We start from the raw sequence: 22,411 nt of genomic DNA on the forward strand, positions 1-22,411 counted from the left end.
AAATTGGTGGACTCAATTATTGATAAAAAAAAATAAAAATCATTGACATTTGATCAAATCACCCCAAAAACAACCGGTTCAAAATGCATCATTATAAATCCAAAATAATATGACATTAATTTTTGTAATAAGTACATGCAAGTTTCTTAACTCCAGCCTTATTTAATGTACTGAAAACATCCCTGGTTAACATCTCAAAAGTTACTCACATGTGAGCGTAGGCTGAGGGAATGGCTAGTGGAAACAGGGTTATGGTCATGGTCAAATCACTGATGGCCAGATTGACAACAAAGAACTCTGCTGGCTTCAGAGAGGATTTCTTTCTATAGGCCACAAACAGCAGGATCCCATTCCCCAGTATGGACAACACACCTGGAAGACAGAGAGGTAAAATAACAGGGAAAGTTCCATTTTGACCTTCATTATGTTTATTAAAAGGTGAGGAGTCTATTCAAGTTACCAAATATGGTGTAGAGTGTTCCCATGATGAAGTCATTGTCTTTTGATATTCTGGACACGGACTGAAAAATTTCGGAGCCATTTCCCATCTTGAGTGAAAGAAATGAGAAACATATGAAAGAGGATTAGGGCCACCGAAAAAAAGAAAAAAAATAATAATTCTGACTTAAAAGTCAGAATTATTTTTTTTCTTTTTTTTTTTTTCTTTTGGTGGCCCTAATTCTCTTCTGTAGAAACAGAATAGAAGAAATTCCAGTAAATAAAAATCTACAACAGTATTAAGTTCAAGGATTTCTGAAAACTAAGCCAATTTGTTTGTCACAACTAACATACAGCTGTTAAAAAAGGTTTGAATGCATCAAAATATTTCTAAGTAAATATATTTCCAATATTTATATCATTATGAAAATATCACAAGATGTGAATGACAATCCAAATAATCTAAAAATACCAATACATCCAAACATGACTAAAATACTAAATCCTGTCATTTGTGCTGTTACATGCTAAACAATATAAGCTAATTTAGTATTAACTTCTCCTTACACAAGTAGAGTGCATAATAACTAAAGGGAAAATACCTTCATAAAATATCTCACGGTTGCAAAACATAGTAATGACATTGATTGTAGATACATTTGAATTGTTCTGCACATCCTCCCTAAAGCACCATGGCACAAACAAAGTTGCAGGTTGGAATATTGTATGGGTTGTCCTACATACAGGATATGGAACTGACAGACTTCATACTTAAAGAGAGGATGACAATCTTTAAAGTATTTACATTGTTTACAGTCACACCAATAGATAGATCTTGTTGTGGTTATACTTATTGGACAATTCTCAGATCTATTCTGTTTTTATCATCCTGACTAGTCATTGTCCCACCAAACTAAGAAAGAAGAGGGGGACAAAATTAAATGCCATCCTTCACTTCAACATCAGTGTCAGCTCAGAAACCTGTGAGGGATTTGCATACCCAGCATGATCTGCTACATGACCCACTGCTAATACAGAATTCATTGTGAACAAGACAAGGCAATCTTCCTGAAAACATTTTTTTGGAGAAAATGTATTCATAGCCTTTCTATTTACCTAATGATTTTACCTGTATTTACATATTGAAGGAAAAGAGACAATCACCTGGGGGTTAAACAGGAGCAGCTTTTGGATAAATCAGAATCTCCACAAAGAGTGTGTCTAAGCTTCAAACACGACAAGAGTAAGTGTGGATCTCCACTTATAACTTTATGTGGCTTTTATGTATCTCTGAACCAGACAAATGGGTTTATGTAAAAGAAAACCAGTATGGCGTGTATCCTGTTTGGGGCTTTAACGCCATGACTGTGTATGTTTTCCTCTGAACTACAGCTGACTGTGAGACTCTGTAAGACTCTGGGCCATCCTGGCACCACTCTTCAAATATCTCATAAAAAGCATCTTGTGATGTTATCGTACATCTGCCTTTTAGGTTTTTAATGTGTTTCCTCTGATGTTTGGGGAGGTCTGGTGACTATAAAGAAAACAAATGGGACATGATGGGACTTTATAAAGTCAAAAAAGAAGTTCACCAAGACATGAGTACAGAGAGATAAGTTTCAGATGTGGACATTGACGTCACTTATTTTGTAATAAAATGAACATGGGCTAAATATTTTTACATGTCTTGTGGCTGTTAAGTTATAACTATCACTGTGCAAACATAATGGGCCTTTCCAAACATTAATCACTGCACTACTATTAGCTGGTTTTGTGAAGGCACATGGACTCCTGTATCCCGTGGTTACTGTTGCCTAAGTTAGCACACAACAAAGTGCCAAGAATAAGGAGGCCATTCTTTAAAATTTACTCAAACAATAACAATAATAACTATGCACATGCATTTCTGTAAAATATGGCAAATATTGTGATTATAATTCACCAAGCCTTTTTTTATATTCTTTGAAGGGCTGTTCAGAATTTGTAATAGGCTACTGGTTTTTCTGCTTCCACTTAATGGGGCTGATCAATATTTAAATTCTGACATGCACCACTTTAGAAAGATGCATTATGACTGTTGAAAAAAAGCAAAGCAGTCGGCTAGCTAGTAAAATACAGTTAGATAGCATTGTCAGTTTGAAACAAATGTGCTGTGTTTTGCATATTTATAACATTACTTATAAATATGCAAAACAAAGTGAAAGGAATAGTTTGCATTTCTACTCTGCTGTCATGAAGCCTTGATTCCACCCTACTTAAAAATCCTTAGCAGAAAATCCATATAAAATGCAATTACATCATGATATTATCATTCAGTGGAACATCCTCAGTCTTCAGCATGTTTTTTGCAGCTGCTGTCAATCACGTGGCAAATTTTCACAATGGCATCTTCGTAGGAGATGCTTGTAATGTAAGCTAATCCATCATCTTCATCAAAGGGGATTAATGCTTACCACAAACAGGAAAAGAAACCAACAAAAGAAAAACTGATTTGTGCAAAATTGTATTCTAAGATGATCTGCAACTATAGATTAGAAACTCAGTAAGTCATCAACTGGAGTCAGTCTGCCTATTTAAGTGGTTCCTAAAAATGTTGATCCCACTTTTACCTGAGCGGAACAGACTAGACTCAGTTCTGTGAAAATCCAGCAGCTCATCTGTGAAAGAATAAGCGAACCTTGCAATGAACACTGACCTGTAAGCATTTGCTTCCACACTGATGCTTCTAAAAAAATAAGCCATTATTTTTTTCTCTATGCCATTTAACTTTTGCTTTTGAAAGGAGGGATCATTAACACAATTCAAACTTTTATGTTTTAAATATTGTTCCTTTAATCTCATGACAGGAGAAGCAGTGGCAGCACTAGAATTTTATTGTTCGGCACAATAATGACATTTAACATACATACATACATACATACATACATACATACATACATACATACATACATACATACATACATACATACATACATACATACATACATACATACATACATACATACATACATACATACATACATACATACATACATACATACATACATACATACATGCATACATAAGATGATATTCTTTTCTGCTTCATCACTTTTAGACTGAAAAATATATTGATAGACTGTTATCTACCAGACTTGTTTTATTACCAACACCATAATGAGAAACTTTATGATCATAACAGATTTTCAGTGTCCTTAACCAAGAAACTAATATTTACACCCCCATCCTGGTCTTTATATTCATCTAGTGCTGTCAACTGATTAAAAACAAATAATCAGATTAGTCACATTTAGGCTGGGGGGGCTTTTCCGCGTAGAGCTTGCATGCATGGATTTTCTTTGAGTACTCTGGTTTCTTCCCACTGTCCAATAACATGAATGTTAGGGTAATTGGTCTCTCTACATTGCCCGAAGGAATGAGTTTGTGTGCACAGTTGCTTATCTAAGTTTTCTCATGCCATAACTATCCACTGACGTCCATCAAAGGTCTCTACCTCCATGCCGGAGATAGAGCCCAGCCTGCCCATGACGCTGTAAGGATTTTGTCAGCGTGGAAAAGGGATGGATGTCTAACAACATCCTATAAGCAGAGATGTGTTTGTTCTTTTAACCGACAGTACTTCATATACTCTTCTGCTCTCACTTTGCTGGTTTGATAAAGAAATCATTTGGAAACTACAACTTTAAATATTTTATTTGCCATCCTGTGTGATTGTTGACCGCATCCCCTCATGCACCCTCTTCCTCCCTCTGCAGTGTCAGCGGTGCAAAGGGCATGGCTGGATTAACAGTTTGAGAGGATGAAGTGGAGAGAGAGACACTTTGAATAAGCGTGAGGTGGAGCAGTGAGGCAGGGCTCAAGAGAAGAGAAGAACTCATGCTCATGCTGATTTGTTCAAGAGGAGAAAAGTGGCACAAAGAGAGGCTGAAAGTCATAAAGTGCCTGTCTACCCGGTGCTGAATTGTGGATTTGAGGGTAATCATCGGAGAGGACACCAGTGACAACTTAAGCCTTGCTGTCATATGAATGAAACCTAGGGCAAGGGGCAATATTGCAGAGAGGAGTTGAGGGAGATAGGGATGTTGTAAAAATCATTTGAGGCTGTAACAAATAGGAGAAGACTAGTGAGGGATGAGACAAATCCCATAACTGAAACTGTCAGACGCATGGAATTGAAGGCAGAATGATGGAGATTACCCGCAAGGAAAATGGGACAGAGGAACAATAAAGTCCAATTGAAAGCATCCAACCAGTGCACACAGATGAGTGAACACCCTAAAGACAGCAAAGCCATTGTGAAAATCAAAAACAAGGGTGATTTTTCCCACTGAATATATTTGGAAAACAGCAGTATTTCAAGACTCCCTGGGTATGAGTTTACACCCACATTTCAATTTACAGATTCCCAGTTCAAACATAGCAGTTGGTAAGTTGCCAAAAACAGCTAGGTTGAGCAAATAAATGTCTGAGCTGTATCTTGTTTCTTCACAAGAATTATTTTCACAGCATGGTTTGTTCATTAAATTGGGTCATAATTAGATTATGTACTTTAAGCTCAAAGCACTCAAAGAAAAATCTCAACTCAAGTTCTTTACAAAATGCAGCTAATGAGCAAAATGGTCTCCTTGACATCATGGTCATGACAGAAAAGTCGCTCTGCAAACAGGTAACTTCAATTTTATGTGGATTTTAGAAAGTGAGGTTGTTTTCCCTGTTAAGAGTTATCATTTCAGCTGCAAATTTAAACATCCAGATCTTTTCAAATATATAAATCTCTTTAAGGTTGTCAAGATCTTCATGGATATATTGAAAAAGTAAAAGTATGGATAAGTGAAGGAATTGTAATAATCAAAGGTGCCCCTGGTTTTATTTCTGCAAAACACAGTTATAATTGCTGTCAACTTTCATCAAATCTGTTGATAGTTCAAGATTAAGTTTGTTTCAAACTACATGCTTACACAAACAAAGGTGATAGTCAACTAAAGAACTGGGATCTGAGCTTCAAAATAGAAGTTGATAGAAGTAGCTTCAGGTTCAGTTTGGGATTCTTAGTATCACTATGCTGGTTTAACTTACACCTGGTAGAAAATGCTGACAGATCTTAGCTGATCAATTATCTGAGAAAGATGTTAAGAACAACAGTGCATGAACAGCTTACACTTTTGCTCCCCACTAGATCTTTTTGAGATTTGCCTCGGCACAACTGATGGTTGTGTATCTAAAACAAAGTTTGATTCTACAAAGTTTCTCACTCATGGATTTTAAAGATTAAAATCTTTGAAACTTTCTTTGTTCCTTGTCTCTGATATTGCGTCTCTAAATCTAACAAATTAAAATCTAAATTAGCATGACTATGCACACTCCTTGATTCACTTCCAATACACTTTTAATTTTCGTTGTTAAGTATCGCTAAGTGTGATCTCTCAAAGGAAGTTTTGATATGTCAAACCTAGGCAAGGACTGGATAAGTGTATTCAACCTTTGCTTAGGTAGATCATAAATCATTGTACATTCTGAATTTTTTTCATCTGACTTCAACAAATTTCTATCAGTTGCTTAGGTGATCAAGAACTGACCATGCCATGAGGAGTGAAAAATGACATGAAATGAAAGCCTTTATTGACTGAAGCAGCACAGCAAAATTCAGGATGCAACTCCAAATTACATTGTTCTGCTTCAGTTCAATGACAATGAGTGAAAGTTTTTTTCAGTTTACACACTTTTTTATTAAAATGAAACTTCTCTTGATTTTTTTGATTTAAATATCACTATGTTCACTATGCTGTTCAGAAGTTCTATTCAAATACTAATGCCTCTCTGTGACTAAATGCAGATCATTTATTGCAGTCATTTTTCATTCAGCTGTCATATGTCGTCTTCAATTTAAAATCCTAATTTATCATTGTGTGCCTGCTTTTATGCGATTTTCATCATCATTATTCTTCAGAAGCTATCTCTCAATTTGCAGTCAGCACATTACAGAAGCTGTTAAGTTAGCAGATGCATATTTAAAGAGTGTGTGTTGCCTGGAAGAACGATATGTGAGTTGTAATTTTCATTTAAATTATAAAGCATTTAGACCTTTAACCACTTTTTAACTACTGAGCTATGAAAGCATATTTATTCATACCTTGCGTCTACCTAGTATGATTAGACGACAGTCAAGCAGGTTATCTGCAACTAAGGCATACATAGAGCTGAATTTGTCTTCTGGCAAAAGGTGCAACAGTTCCTACGCAAAAGTTCACAAAGGCAAAATTTGCAAATATGAAGTTATCTAAATGACTTACCAGGTGAGGTAGAATCATAGCTTTACGATAGTTTCAAAGATAATTTTGTGCCAACCTCAAATAATTGAATGTAATCACCTAAATTTGGTCTGTAATCATCATAGACTGTGACTGATGTGAGCCCCCCTGTGATTTTTGAATATGATGTTGAGTGGCTGCATACATTATCAGCTGAAAGAAGAAAAATGAACAAGTTATAAGCAATTACTAATCTATCTGTAGCAGACAACTTTCTACCCATCTTCATTTCGTACGAATCCAGGATAGTTATTCCTAAAAGCTAAAGCTAATAACTAGTCCATAAGGGGCAAGGACCGGAGCATCTTTTTACCATCTTCAAAAGCTATTTTATGAGCCATTAAAGTGTTGTCAGGTTTACATTGGGAGATATATTTTCCCAGAATTGATGATTATTTTCATGGGAAATGGAAGCAGGAGAATCAACATTGATTTTCTTGTGTGAAACACTTCCTTAAAACACACAACCATTTGCAACCAAATCTGTTTAAAAGTAAAATATCTGTCAAACTGTCCTATAATAGGTTTGTTTTTTACACCACTCCCCTTTAATATCAAACACTTATTTAATGTTGAGTACATGGTTGTTATATTTTGATAAAGTATGTGACTCAGTTGCAGAAAAGAGTTTTGTGGTTTATTTTAAAAGTTATCTAACAAATCTTGGCTTCCAGTAATTGCGATCGGCAGTTTTCTGTGGAAGAGAGTCACGGGGGTTGATTTGGCTCAGGTTTTGTAGGTAAGTGTATGGACACAAGTCTTATTTTGTTTCCTGAAATGTTGTGGCTCTGGAGTGTTGCCTGCTCTGGGTAAAAACACTGGCACTGGAACCCTGCTGGCAGCATTTGTTCAGGTGGGTCAATAATGATGTAGACCAGGGAAGAAAACATCTGTTTTGGGAATTGAGTATTTTTATTCACTTGTTCTTTTTCTTCCAGGAAAGTTGCTTGAAAACCAGATAAGTTACAGTAGCTCCTCTGCCAAAGGTAACTTTACAGGTAGATATTCTGGACATGACTGGATTCCATGAAGCAGGCCTTGAGCACTGAGGTACCTCAATGTGAGTCCCAAAACATCTAGCTCTACACAAGTGTTTATTCATTATTTAAATTTAAACGGGGACATAACGTGAAAAAGGCTTGAGTGCCCTGACCAACAAAACAATAAGACACTGGGTGAGGAGGTTTGAATCCAGCAGGTAATAAATCAATCACTTAAGGGTGTGACTGCTGACAGCAGGTTAACCCAGTCCAAAGAGGAGATTTGTTCTTCAGGAGAAGGAAGAAGAGAGAGAAGAAAGAACAAAAACAAAGTCACACACAGTCGACCATGATCATGTTTCGTATAGGAAAATTAGTGGTGGTGCATCAACTCCTTCCTCCATTCCTTGTGTAATCATTGCCAGAGTAACTCTGATCAGAGTTTTAAAATGGTGTTTATACAAACAGCTCAGGCCTTTTGAGCTGTTTGTATTTTACAACAAAGGACACCACTTTGCCCTCTCTACACTAACCATTAGCGTCAGCCTCCAAGGCTTTATGCTAAATGAAGACAGCAAGAGAATCACCTACTGAAGGTAAGATATTACCTGCTGTCAAAATTTCAACAGAAACAGACACTTCTCTCCAGTGTCTATGTATTGATTCAGTTTTATGATAAATGTTTCAATCTACAGTGTATTTTCAAGTTCTAGTAAGACATGTCCAAAAGCTATTCCTGTAAGCTCAAGTGATGCATTCTTGACATAATTTTAAATAGAAATTTATCTAATTAAATTATTAATTGAACCAATCATTATAGTTACAGACACATTTATGATCAGTTTTCTTTACATTTTTAGAGAACATAACAAAATATTAATTTTACGGCAAAGGAGAATAAAATTATGCTATCATAGTGTCGCATTCGCTTTAGTAAAAAATGGATTTGCGTTCTCTGTCGCGATCGCTTTTTGCACAGTTTTAATTTGGGCTGTGAGTCATGAAAAGATTGTAGGTCATGTCCTATCTAAAGGTCATGGAGTACTTCCATTCTGATCCTCTTCTTTCCAATAAAAATAGGATTTGTCAATAAGTAGGACAGGATTATACCATATTCTAGAGGTCGTGTTCAGGGGTCAAAACTGTAAAGTTTTGAAGTCATCCTTTATCCTAGTCTGGGGAATGCAGACAGTGACGAGCAGGAAGACAGACAGACAGGGGGAAAAGTAGGCACAAATGAATTTTACAGTGAACTACAGGGGAACCGGTCTGCAGGGCGTAACCACAGTGTGAAGAGTCATGGGTGTCCTTCACCTGTCTATGCTCATGCATGTCATCAATAAATAAAAAAGAATTTGTATAAAAATCCCTCTAAGGGCCATTGTATCATAAAAAATAATTATTCAAATAAAGAGTAACTTATTATAGAGCACAACTCATAATTCCTGAAAGGAATTGATTCTAGATGATGCAGCAGTGTAGCATGGAAACTGTTAGCGCATAAGTTCCCCCGTTGTTTTTGCCTGCACTGCTGATACTGCATGTCAATGTATCAGCACAGCTGTTGCCATGGTACAAACACGCAAATCAAGAAGTAGTGTTAATCTGTGGAGGTTACACACACCTCTTTTCTCTGACTTTGCATTTGCCCACTCTTCTTTACCAATTAAAGGAGAAGTTCAAATTTTCCCTCACAGATTATTAAGTATGTCATGCTACTATTAGAATGCTGCTAATTCTATGTTTGTTATATATAGTTAACAAATATTTTGGCTTTGAAAATTTCCTTCACTCTTTCTGTCATTCTCAAGGTAGAGGGGCTCTGGTGCTCTTTCTGTTTATCTGTACAACTTTAACAGAATTAAACATTCTGACTGAAAGCTCTAAGTTTAGTAATCTGTTGTTGTACTTCTTAATAATTTCCCAGAACTGCAGATACCAGCAACAAAGCCTCACCCACACTGTGATTACATCTTAGCAGTAAAAAGCACCTATTTGCAGACTGGACAGAAACTAAACACATTCCATCTACAACATCAGTACTCATGTGTAAAAAGACAAAGCACATACTAATCTGTAGAGTTATTGTTTGACTGTAACATACCACAGTAAACTCACAAAAAACAAGATTTCAATTTTCAAAGCTCTTAGCAAAATCTCAGAATAGCTTGTTTTGTCCTCATGGAGCCTTTAGCTCATCAACTGATCTGGGCATTTGAGATCCACTTTGAAGTTTCATCCCACAGTAGCTTTGCCATAATTTAAAGAAATAAACTTTCCTCTTTCTTATTTAGGTATTGCTGTGCCACAACTCCTGAATGTGCGTTAAGTGGTGCAACAGAGCTGCACCGTCTATTGAATTGGTAATTACATAGTAAATGCAAAATTGCAGTGACAAAAGACTTTTTATTTTGATTATTTGTTAAGTCATATTTATTCAAGATCTATGCATTAACAAAGACTCATCACTCTTGATGCTCACACCTCATATACACTAATTTCCCATTTTTCTATTAGGTTCACCTGCTCAATTCCCAATAATAATAGCAAATCAGCCAGTCACATTGAAGCAACTACATGCACATATGCAATGTCACATAGTGAAGATGACTTGAAGTTCAAACTGAGCAACAGAACTTGAGAAGTTACATGGATGATGGTATCAGGTGGGCTGCAACTCCAAATAACCTAATGTGCAAAATGGGGCAGATTGGTTTGAGATGTTAGAAAGTCAACAGCTCCTCAAATATGCACTAATTACAAACAGATTATGCAGATTGTCATCTCTGAAGGATCTTACAGCAGATGGACTACAAATAGTAACAAATTTTAATTGTGACACCACTGTTTTAGCTTTATAAACAACAGTAAGTATAATTTAAACAATTCTACCTACCTGAGTGTTGTTGTTGACCATGTCCATTCCTTTATGACCACAGTGAACCCATTTTCAGATGGCTGCTTCCAGCAGGATAACATGCCATTTCTCAGCGTTCATATAATTTCAAGCTGGTTTCCTGAACAGATAAATGAATTCACTGTTCTGCAATGGCCTCCACAGTCCAACTGGGCACCTTTAGAAAGTGGTGAAACAGGGGATTCACATCATGAATGTAGAATCAAAAGTTTGATGCAACTGCAGGATTTTATCATGTCAACATGAAACAAAACATCTGAAACGTAGTTTCAACAATTTTATGAATCAATGCTGCAAAAAATTATGTAAGTTCTGAGAGCAAAAGGTTACAGCACCTTACTAATTGGGTTTTGTAGTAATAGTTCTGTCACTGCTTGGAAAAGCAATGGCAGAACTTAATCCTTCATGGTTTTGCCTGATTTCAGTCTTTGCTGTCTTGTTTCAAAGACCACCTATATGTCTTTAGTCACCTCCATTTTCTTTATGAATGCCACGTTTCGGCATCTGCACTCTGCCATATTCTTAAACTGCTTTCACGGTTAATTAATTATTCAAGAAAATCTAGCTTTGTTCAGCTCTGACAAAGATTTAGTACTCTGTCTTGTGTCACTACATATTGGATGAGAAGACCTCACTCAATTGTTGGTGCTATACGCCAGTGTGTCTCTTTGCCAGGCGTCTTTTGAAAAAGACATACTATCCTGAGGGACATTGATTAAGTAAATCCCTGACATTTATGTCATCATTGTAGCATTTAGTAAATAAAAATATTTGTGGTAAATTTAAATGACCTAATACAAGAGAAGTTTAGACTTATTTATCTTCAAATTGTGAGAAAATATGTCTTTTTATTCAGTGTACATAAACTTCTGGTTTCAACTGTAAATGCTGACGCATACATTCCTCCACTGTTCTTGAGAGATGTGCCTCAGATGTTATGCAGAAAGTCAGATAGGCACAGAGTTGTTCAGAAAGTAATTTAAAATCTGAAAGGTGCCCTATGCTGAAACAACTTGAAAAACACAGCAGGGGAGTTAGACTCTCAAAATGTGAGTATGAAGGATGTCATTACTTGCAGTGACAGTCACAGTCAGTGGTGGTTTTCTTCACTCACCACAGAGCCAGAAAATTTCAGCACTTGTGCTTTCAGTGTCTGTTATACATCACATTTCATACTTATTACAAATCAGCTCTTAGAAGGTCACTTCGTCGACAACATTTGCACAACAATGCAGGTGTTTCTCACAAAACATTGTGCTTTCTTTTTTTTTCTTCCAGTTTTGGTGTCAGAGTTACTGCTTTTTGGATTTCTAGTGAACAAGTTGATGTAACAAAGTAAAATTGGAAATGTTTTTAAGAGTCATCTCATATCTCCACTGCTCCCACAACCATCTGATGTCTTCAGTTTTCATTTTCTTGTTCTTTCCTTAGGACTTTCTTTCAGCTAGTCCCCAGTTTCAGTCTACTTTCTATTATATTGTTTTTTAAATATTTACTTCTGTGGCTAATAACAATAACAATTTAGTTCTCAATCTTGATGGTTAGAATTTTCAATATTTCTTAATTTTTAGGATCTGTAGAATTTATTTGAACATGTTTATACATTTTGCTGTAATTACAAAGGCATGTGTAGATAATAAATTAAAGGTAACAGCTACGTTTTTGTCATCTTTGTGAGGGGCTGTTCTTTTAGTTAACTCAAACGATAGAGGAAAACTGACGTGGATTATATATTTTAAAACTATGCAGTTATTTTTATTTAGATGCTTATAGCTCATGTCTTCATGTTGGCATAGTTTTGGGTCTCTGAAGGCACTTAAACCAAAATGTATTTTACAGCTATAAACCTTAGAATTATTTAAAGTGTAAAACATAAATGATCGCCCTTTAATTGTTTTTCAAAGCCTCTGTAGCTCTGCTTCTTTTAGAAATTGAGGCAGTATCCTATTTGAAAGACGACGTGTAATGCTGATATTCTGTATCTGATTAGGGTCAGGCTTTTATTTTAATTAGGAAAGGGTGTTTTCTTATTAAGCCTCTCACTGATAAATAAATGGAAGATAAATGCAGAAAAGTGCTTGGTGTTTTGAGTGGAACCCAGTTTATAAAAAAGTCTGTGTCAATGTATCCATCCCTTTTCAAGTGGGAAAGCTCCACGAATTAAAGGAGAATTTAACACTATGCTCAGACTTTCATCCAGTGTCAATTAAAATACAATCCAGTGTTGTCCCAACATTGGACTGTTGTCCAATCCAATGTTAGTATTGGATTGGGACACCCATAACTACACGGAACCATAAAGCAAATAACTCCCCCATCCCCCCCAAAAAACAAACAAACAAAAAAACTCAGGCTATGTTTGCTTGCAAAAGGATTTGGACCTAAACTAAGCTTCTACAATGTTTTCTGTCTATTGGTTGGTAAATAAATAAAAAGCTACAGAAGTAGAAGGTTCAAAGTAAGAATAAAAGGTTGCCTTTAGATGTCAACACTGAGGACGTCCTTGACTGATTGATTTGGTCAGAGATGTGATACTGTAGAAGTAAACTTTAACAAAAGCCTACTTGGAGTAACTTTTAACACAGGTGGGTATTTCCAGTATTTAAATGAATTGATGATTCATTTAATCATCCACAGAAGTGATTAAAAATATATCTGAATCATTTGTGTTGGAACAGAAACACATCTACAACATGTAGGACACCAGATGCCCCAGGCTAATTATTGTTCAGCTCTGTTTAATAGGCTCTTGTTGAAGCTGAGGATTTCAGGGATGACAGCAGGGGCCAAATCTTTGGTTGTGGTTGAATCAACTGACTTCACTAGTGTAACTACACTGTGCTTTTGTTTAAGACTCTTTGATCTTTAATGCTTTAAGGGTGGTCTATTTGTACTCTGCTGGTGGAACATTGTACAATTAAAAATTCCCCATTTATTTTGATAAAACAAGTAAAATATAGAAGTATAATAACTTTCTGCTGATGGATTCGGCTATGCTTAGAAAATGGAGGGCATTATCCATGGCTCTTCTACAGGGTTGTTGTTTCAAGGTGGGATCTCTGTAGTTAAATGCCTGCTGTCCTTTGGATTTTAAAACATTACAACCACAAACAAAAATGTTTTTATTAGCATAAAATACATAGATTTTTTTATTTATTTTTTTTATTTATTTTTTCCCCCAGATAAGGAGTCACTCACTTCAGCATTACTTTAGAAGTGCATAGAGATACATGTATTTTTTTTTTTCTTACAAAATACTGAATATAATTACATGGCTATAAAGATTACATGCAGCTGCAGCACTGGAAGGATTTTTTTTTTTTTACATTATTGTCTCCTTAGATCCTGCATTGCACATCTAAAATCCATCATGATACACTTCATTAAACCTTGAATACCTCTTGCCATCATATAATACTAACAGAACACTTCACTCTTAGTGAGCAGAGGTATTTTTTACTCCATAGTTTCCAGTGTTCATTACTGAGGAGTTTATTCCACAGTTTGGGTTATTACAACATACATTCTTTTCCTCTTCTTGGTAGCCTGATGACCCAGCATTAAAAGTAAAGTGGATGTCTTTTTCAATAAACCTTAGAGCCGGCTCAGACAATGAATCATCCTTTAATTACGTTGCTATAGGTCCAGGCTCTTCTGGGAGTTTCTATGATGCACTGAGCTCCACATATACAATCTAATCTTTTTCTGTTATTTCATATTTATGTCATCATCGAATAATGGTTTAAAAATAAGTTAGAAAAATATGCACTATATAGTCTCTGTATTTTGAGATAATGATAAATGCAAGCTATTGCCTGGGTTTTTTGACTTTTCTGTCTTGCTGAGTCTTTACCTCAAGCAGTCTGGCTTAGTGGCTGCTAAGGAAAATTTCTCCTCTCCTCCGTTAATCATAACATATTAAATGTTCCACTAAATGTTAAAAAGGTTTTGGTTCTTCTATAAAAAATAAAAGTCCTAAGATAGCAATTTGGTGAACTGACCCTTTAAAAATTAAATGTACTGATAAGACATTAACAACATATTTTATCCGATTTCTTGTCACTAATATAAACTGAATTATTCATAATTAAATCAGATAACTTAGTAAAGGAGCAAATAAGCTAGATTATTTTAAGAACAGAAGAGTCTCTGATGCCTCCTTAAGCCTTCTTGAAACCTAAATAATATTTACTGTTAAATCAACCAGTCCGACTTGTTGCGGCAGGCGAAAAATAAACCAGCTGTGCAACTTGTGGAAAGAATAAATACATTTTTTCTAAATAAAGTCACAGTTTCTTCAGATGACCTTTGGACAACTCTCTATAATGTGGAAATCTTACAATCCGCTGAAGTGATGACCAGATCTCTCTTTACAAACACACACATGTGCTGCACATAGTATATCTTTCTATTGTAACACGGACATTGCATTGACTTCCATTCATTTATTTTAACATGTCCTAAATGGCACCATTAGTTGTCAACAAACGGTGCTAAATTAATTTTGTTTGCAAATGCCGCCTGCGACAGACTGGCGACCTGTCCAGGGTGAACCCCGCCTCTCGCCCGGAACGTTAGCTGGGGATTGGCACCAGCAACCCTCCCGACCCCATTAAGGACGAAGGGTGAATAGAAAATGGATGGATAGATGGATGGATGGATGGATGGATACATATGGCGCTCTTTCTGTCCACATGGTCAGAAAGAGCCAAAAGGCTTTCATGCGAACAAACAGTTGTTGAACTACAAGGACGCCAAGTTCATCTTTTTGAGTAATGGTCAGAAAGCTAGGAAGAGACGTTGAAATTGGGGATATGATTCTTTTCCTTTATGAACAATGGAAGAGATTCTTTTAAATTCATCCTTGTCTTTTTGTTCTTTGGTTTTGCTCTGTATCCACAAAGTCTCCTATTCAACTCCCCTGGTTTTGAGATGTAGCTGCTCCTAGTTGCAAGAACAAACTGGCAGCAGCTCCCCAAAAGTTAAAAAAATGACAGCAAAAATTCTTCCAGCAAACAACAAAAAGCCATTTTCAGGAGTAGATTTTTTATTTTATTTTTTTTTAGGCAAGATTGTGGGTAACAAATTAGTTCCAGCAGGGCTGTTCGCTTCCAGGAATCATGAGCCTCGTATGTAATAACATGCTAATTCCTTCTCCACCACTAACACTTGAGGAAACAATGGCTGCTGTAGGAGTGTTTCTCAATTGAAGGAAAAAACTTCAAGGAAAGGAACTGCAACTTCTTAGATTTTTGTATCATTAAGAGGTGTGGTTGCTTGCAACATTTAGACTTTTTTGTCTCAGACCAAATGTATCAATTTCAATGCCCAATTGCTGAGATTCAGGAACTACCTTAAGCTTCATCACAACTCCCAGTTCAGGAAAGAAAATAGATTGAGAACTGGGTTTGAGAAGAGACAAACTTTCACTCATTTTATGTCAACGTCTCATCTTTTGCCCTCCTCTCCTCTGCAGCCACTGGACTCCTTCCAAGCCTCCAATTGTCTGCTCTAAAATCTAAGCCACAAAATGATTGGAAGTGAATTTCCCTTATAAGATGACAGCTGGTCATTATTTCTTTTTGTACATTTATTTAAATACACCTTTAAATGAATATTTTAAGTAAACAAATGATTGAATTTAATAACTGGCATTATGAACACTGATGATGTGTGAAACCTGCATTATTTTTTTAAAATTCTGTCATTGTTGCTCCAAAGTCTTTGCATTGAGTTATTTTTTCTGTCAACTGTTTTCATAGGTTTACAGATGAAACAATTTTCCCTTTGTCATTAAAATGAAAACAAAATCAGAATAGACCATTTCAGCAAAGTGCTACAACCAAATTACTATTTTGCATTTTTTTCTCTCTAAAAAGTCACAAAGACTGCAACAGAGAGACAGAGAACGTATGACAGCTTGAACAAAGGTGGTATTTTTCAACTCTGAAAGCCATTAGACTTGTTTAAGGTCACCTGGTGAATGTAAAAGCCAGCACTTTAGCATGACATTAAATATGCTGTGCCCATTCAGCTGTGGAGATGCATTTAACACACTGTTAATGCAGCAAAGGCCAGATTCTAGAATCCTCATATCTATCTGTCCATCCTTTCATTCATATTTTAAGAAAAATAACAATGCAAAAATAAACCCCTGATCAAATCAACAATGTTATGGTTAGAATCTATTTCATGTAACAGTATTTATTCCCTCATAAATGTAAAAGAAAAAGCAATTTAGAAATTTAATAAGATGATTCTGGTTAAAACCTTAGTTCCAACTCTGGAAAAAAGCTTTATTAAATTACTTAATCTCAAATAATTCGTTTTGGTTAAAAATATCATTATGGAAACTTCTTAATACCTTCAGGCTATAACCTCACATCCTGCTGGAATCCAATTTAATCTGATCCATGACAATCAGCTTAAATACATCTGCAAAAGAGAAAGATGCAGAAATACACAGGGACATCTGTCAATCCACAAAGCCGGTGCAGCACTGTTTATCATCAGCGACACATTTTTCTGCCCCATTATAAAACCACTTCGTATCACCAAGAAGAGACACAACACTTAAGAAAATGCTGCTTCAGAAAACTATGGTTGGGATCCACACAAGAAACCAAGATATCGAGCAATTCTAGCAAATGCACTACAGTCAAGGATTTCCAGTCAAATGACTGTGGTCTAGTCAATAAACTGTTTCGAGATGTCTGCAGTATTAGAAGAAGAAGCTGTCACTCAGATTTGTCTGAAGGCAGACTGAAAAGTAATTTTTCTTCTCTGAATGCATTTGGAACAGGAAAAAGGCTACATATACAAACTAATTCATCTGTGCAGATTTTGTCTTTGTTTTTTTATTTTAATAGTTGCTAAATTATTATTATTTTTTTTTATCCATTTTTGTTTGCTCCTATATAACTATATGCACAACAAATTGACAATAGAATTTGATTTGATTTGACATTATCGATTTTTATTATAGTCATGTCAAAAATGTCAAAAAGGGACACAGGATGATGAGATGTAACCCTGGATTTTGTGTCACCTTGCTCCTGAACAAAATTATCCAAAGAAAATTGCCTCACCTCCACACTTATAATTATAGACAGCTCTATTTCAAAATGATCGCTGATCTGAAGGAATTAAATCCAAGAACTTAACATAAGAGAGCACATTCTGCATCTTTAAAGGTGAATTAAAATACAACATAAATGATCATCTAAATAAAGTTATTCAGCACATTAAACCTAGTCCACAACTTGTTGTAAACACCTTATCCATCATTACACTTTTACTGTTCTCCTGAAAACATAAATAGTGTATTTGTCACTTTGAATTATGAGATGAAGGACAATTTATTCAAAATAAAACTAAAACTTCAGATTTTTTTTTTTATGAAACAGCTCTAAAAAGGAGGGTGTCATTTGCAGAATTAAAATGAATGAACACAAGTCCTAAAAAAATAAAAACACAAACAAGTTAACTCACTGAGTGGATCCAGAAAGAGCATGTAACTGCAGGCAGGGCCAGGGGTCTTGTCATCTGGTTAAACGGCAAAAAGTGAACAATTCTGATCTGGGCTTTGTTCTAATCTCACAGAGCACACAACAAATTAACCATTTGGCCAGCCGCTCTGCACGAGGATGTCATCAAAAGGGAATAAAAACAAAGCACACAATGGTGGTGTTGTTCCTCTTCTCACTGTGAACTGCTGAACTGACCATTGCTACAGAAAACAAAACACACTGATCACATAAAGGTTGTCTAGCAAGACACTATTGTGTAAGACTGACTATAATGAGCCAATTGTTTCTCTAAACTAGTCAGTAAGTAAAGCTTTTATATGTTCAACTGGGAAGATTTACTTGTTCGTATGGTGGTCTCTATATTTGACATGATAAGTAGCAGCTGGCTCTCCGGACCAGAAATCACTGATATGAACCAGTTCCAGTTTGGATCACTGGAAGATGTTCTCTCTACTGTCTTTCATGAGATGATTTAGGTGTAAAAACAACAGTACAAACGTGAAATCCTTCCACGTTTGTATGTTATTTGTATAAAAAAATTTGTCATATGGAGAACATTTAAAGGTAAGGTAAAGATTAGATCGGCTTATTCCATTTTGGTATTAATCTTTGGAAACATCTTTAACATCTAAATATTTTCCTTTTCCGTCATTCAGTGAACATGTAAGAACAAAGAGTAAATGAGTATTTTTCTCATGCCTTAGATTTAACTGTTTTTATCTTTTTATGCATGCATTTTGTAGTTTCACTCTTTAACAATGTTCTTCTTTTGCCAAATTATTCTTTTTGTTCTGTAAAGCTCTTTAGAGTTACTTGTGATTCAGGTCACACTTAACAGCTCTCTTGTGTTTTATAGCAATAAAGCATACAAAAAATAAAAATTGTTAATTATTTCATCCTTTCTCCATAAAACAAGTATGCTGCACATTTTATATACCACTGTTGCTATTAATTTTTCTCTTGAAACTCATTTCAGAACATGCAAGCCACTTGTTGTTTTCCTGTTCTTATTTGTACTTAAATTCAAATCCTTATATTGACATTTTTGACCTGCATGTATCTGGGAAAGTTCAGGATTCTAACAACAAAACACTAAGGAGCAACAGAGTTGCTGCTGCATGGCTTTTTCCCCAGTTCATTTAGCACATGCATTGTGTTTTACGTAGAACAATTAGCTCTGGTAAGAAGTAAATAATCTTATTCACATTCATATCACAGAGAAAAATAAGCAGAGCGTATGTGTCAGTTAAATGGTTTAATGAAGATCACCGCTGAAGGTGTGAGTATGTACTGAATAAAGGTGTTGATGTAGAGCTGTAAATTATGAAGCATTGTCCTCTTTCACCATTTCTAACGTAGTCATTTTCAGATGGAAAGAATTGTGATGCTGTAATATAAATAATAAGAACCATTTTATATATGAATATATAAAACAGAAATAGCGCAGCATGAAACAACAAGCTGTCCAACATCATGTTATACTTTCACAGCAATGAAATATATTGCATTATTCCCCAAAAAAAAAAAAAGAAAGGATCTCACAATTTGCGGTTTTACATAATTAGAGTGTGTAGATGATCTTATCATTGAATTGTTGACATGGGAAAGCTTTGGCAGGATTAAGTTTAAAGTTATGAAGAGTCCAGCTTGTTTTAAAAATGAAGACCAGTGCTGTGGAAAGATCAAGGGAACCATAGAGATAGAGGGCAAAATTCTCCTGCGGTGTGGATCAGCAGCCCAGTGCAAGCTGGGGGTGAATTCCCTGTTCAACAGCTTTCTGATTTTTTAGCAGAGCTCTTTCTCCACACTGTTAGACAAGATTTCTACATCACTGAAGATGTTGATGGTGTCCTAACTAAGATGTTTATGGAGATTCACTATTATATCCCATTATGAAGAAAATCCTAAGGTACTAAGTCTCTCTAAACAATAAATTCAAGCCAAAGCTTAATCAACTTTAACCAGAACTATTGGAAACTGAAGCTCACCAGTCAATATGAACAGACCAATTGGGAGTCATTTTTCAACTCCAAAGATTTCATCCTTAGCCCTGTGTCAACAAAACCCTTTCAGATTTGTAACAAAATAAAACTATGCAAAAAAAGGAAGAATGTTATGCCAAGAAATAATTGTTTTTTTAACAAAATCACTGTTGGCACAACTGTTAGTATGTTAGTATCACCTATATTAATATTTTGCACAAACCTCTTGTCCCAGTAGAACTGCACATATGCTTCCCGTAAAACATCTCAGTAAGTTGGAGAATACAGACAGACGGCTCTTTGGCAATTACTTTTTGCACAATTTGTCTTGGGTTTTTTTCATTATGTTCTCGTGTCTTCAGTTTCCCCGAAGGTATTTTATCAGATTTGTGTGAGGGAACTCAGATGGCCATTAAAGAAGATTGATTTTGTGACTATTTGTTAGGTGATGCGGCTCGATGTTTGGAAATGTTATCCTGCTGAAAAACAAACAAACAACAACAACAAAAAACCCTGCTGACCCATCCTAAAAAGGCAGAAGCCAATTTCAAGACATCAAACTGCAAAGCTAACTTTATTTAAGTTATGTTTGACATAAGTTTTATAACAAGTGATTGTAACATAGTTACTTGATTGTGTTATAAAATAGCATTCAACTAAATCTCCACTTAGTTATTACATTCTGAAACTTTTTTACGTCTCAGAACACAATAAAATTAAATTAATTTCTGAAACTGAAAAATATTCTTTGTTTACCGCTGACCAAAAGAAAGAAAGCAATGTTTTTATTTATTTTTCTTCATTAAAATGCACTCACAACATACCCAACTGTGATCATTAAACCCTGAATATGTACCGAACCATGATTATTATTTTTTGGATAGAGTTTCATCCCTAATGTTTATTAACTGCTCAACTCTTCTAAATTTCTAAAGTTTTCTTCCACAGAACCATACATTGATTACGATTAAAAGAAACACCAGAGAATTGTCATGGATTTGAAGTAAAATCTCACATTCTTTAATTGATCCACATCAACTTTTACTCTGACTACATTTACCTAAACTGCTGCATTTTAGAGTAGTGAAACTAACATATTCATGAAAAACAGTGAAGTGTGGACATGTCAAACAAAACCCATAGATTCCTCCAGAGTCTGTCCTGTTCGTGGCAGAGGAGTATTTTTGATCCTGAGCAGATTGCCATTATGTCTCTGCTTTCATTCACTGAACTGAGAGTTTATACTGAACAATCTAATCCTAATGTTGGTTAATCACATGGCTACAGGGAGCGAGATAAAAGTCAAATGATTACACCCCCAGCCCCACTGCACCCTGATTGTTTTTGCCATTTCACATGGGGTTGCCCCTCTTCTTATTAGTGGCTCCTGCCAGATGATCTGACTGCAGTGTTGTAGGAAGGGATTATTTTTGTATGTCTGCCTCCATGAAAGCATTTTAATCTGGTCCTTTACATTGAATTCTAGGCAAACTCCCCCACAAAAAAAAAAGCATACAGTAATGGCTAGAACGTTTGCAAAATGCACGTGAGTGAAATTAACCAGCCAATTAACTCTATTCTTTTTTCTTCATTTATTCAAACACACAAGATCAAAGCATGATTGGATTAAGGGTCAGTAACAACATGACAAGAACACTGGACACTTTATTATGCATTCTTTTCTGGTACTGGGTGGGATATCATTTTTTGCATTAATATGTGCATTAATATTGGGTACAAGTTTAAAAAAAAAAAAAATACACTGGAAGACATCTGCAAAGTCAAACCCCTCTGTAAGTTGACTGTAGGCATCCATGACACATTTTCTTAACATTTACTAATTTATTTTCAAGCAGTGCTAATGCACAGTCTGGATGCACCTCAGACTAATTTATCATACCGATGCAAGTAGAAGGACAAAATGATGAAAAGTTGTAGTAATTAATTTTCTTGACACAGGAAAAATAAAAATAAAAAAACAGAAAATGTTCACAAATATGTAATTGTTCAACATTGTTGATTTCAATCTTTTATTAAACTAATACTGAACTTCACTCTTTTTTGACTCTTATTGATTTTGTTCTGTTTTAAACATGAGTGCAACATAATAAATAATGCCTGACTGAATCCTATTTAATATGCAACACCATCTGTAAAAAAAAAAAATAAAAATAAAAGAAATCTGTAATTGAAAGTTATCGTGGGTATTTTAAGCTTCCAGAGAAGCATGAATGGAACATGATCCTATTGTGGGAAT

At 35.4% G+C, this 22,411-nt stretch overlaps 1 protein-coding gene across 1 annotated transcript in view; it reads right to left on the reverse strand.

Moving 5' to 3' along the window:
* opn7b (opsin 7, group member b) overlaps positions 1-22,411 on the reverse strand; it is a 47,405-nt gene that overhangs the window by 11,134 nt on the left and 13,860 nt on the right. The window contains exons 2-4 of the mRNA XM_044114619.1: positions 10,623-10,800; positions 461-548; positions 210-372 (exon numbers count right to left, since the gene is read on the reverse strand). Coding sequence (XP_043970554.1) covers positions 210-372; positions 461-548; positions 10,623-10,649 — 278 coding nt within the window. The 5' untranslated portion in view covers positions 10,650-10,800. The remainder of the gene's footprint in view (positions 1-209; positions 373-460; positions 549-10,622; positions 10,801-22,411) is intronic.

This window comes from Gambusia affinis, linkage group LG01 (genome assembly GCF_019740435.1).
Source record: "Gambusia affinis linkage group LG01, SWU_Gaff_1.0, whole genome shotgun sequence".
In the NCBI taxonomy this organism is placed as follows: Eukaryota; Metazoa; Chordata; class Actinopteri; order Cyprinodontiformes; family Poeciliidae; genus Gambusia; species Gambusia affinis.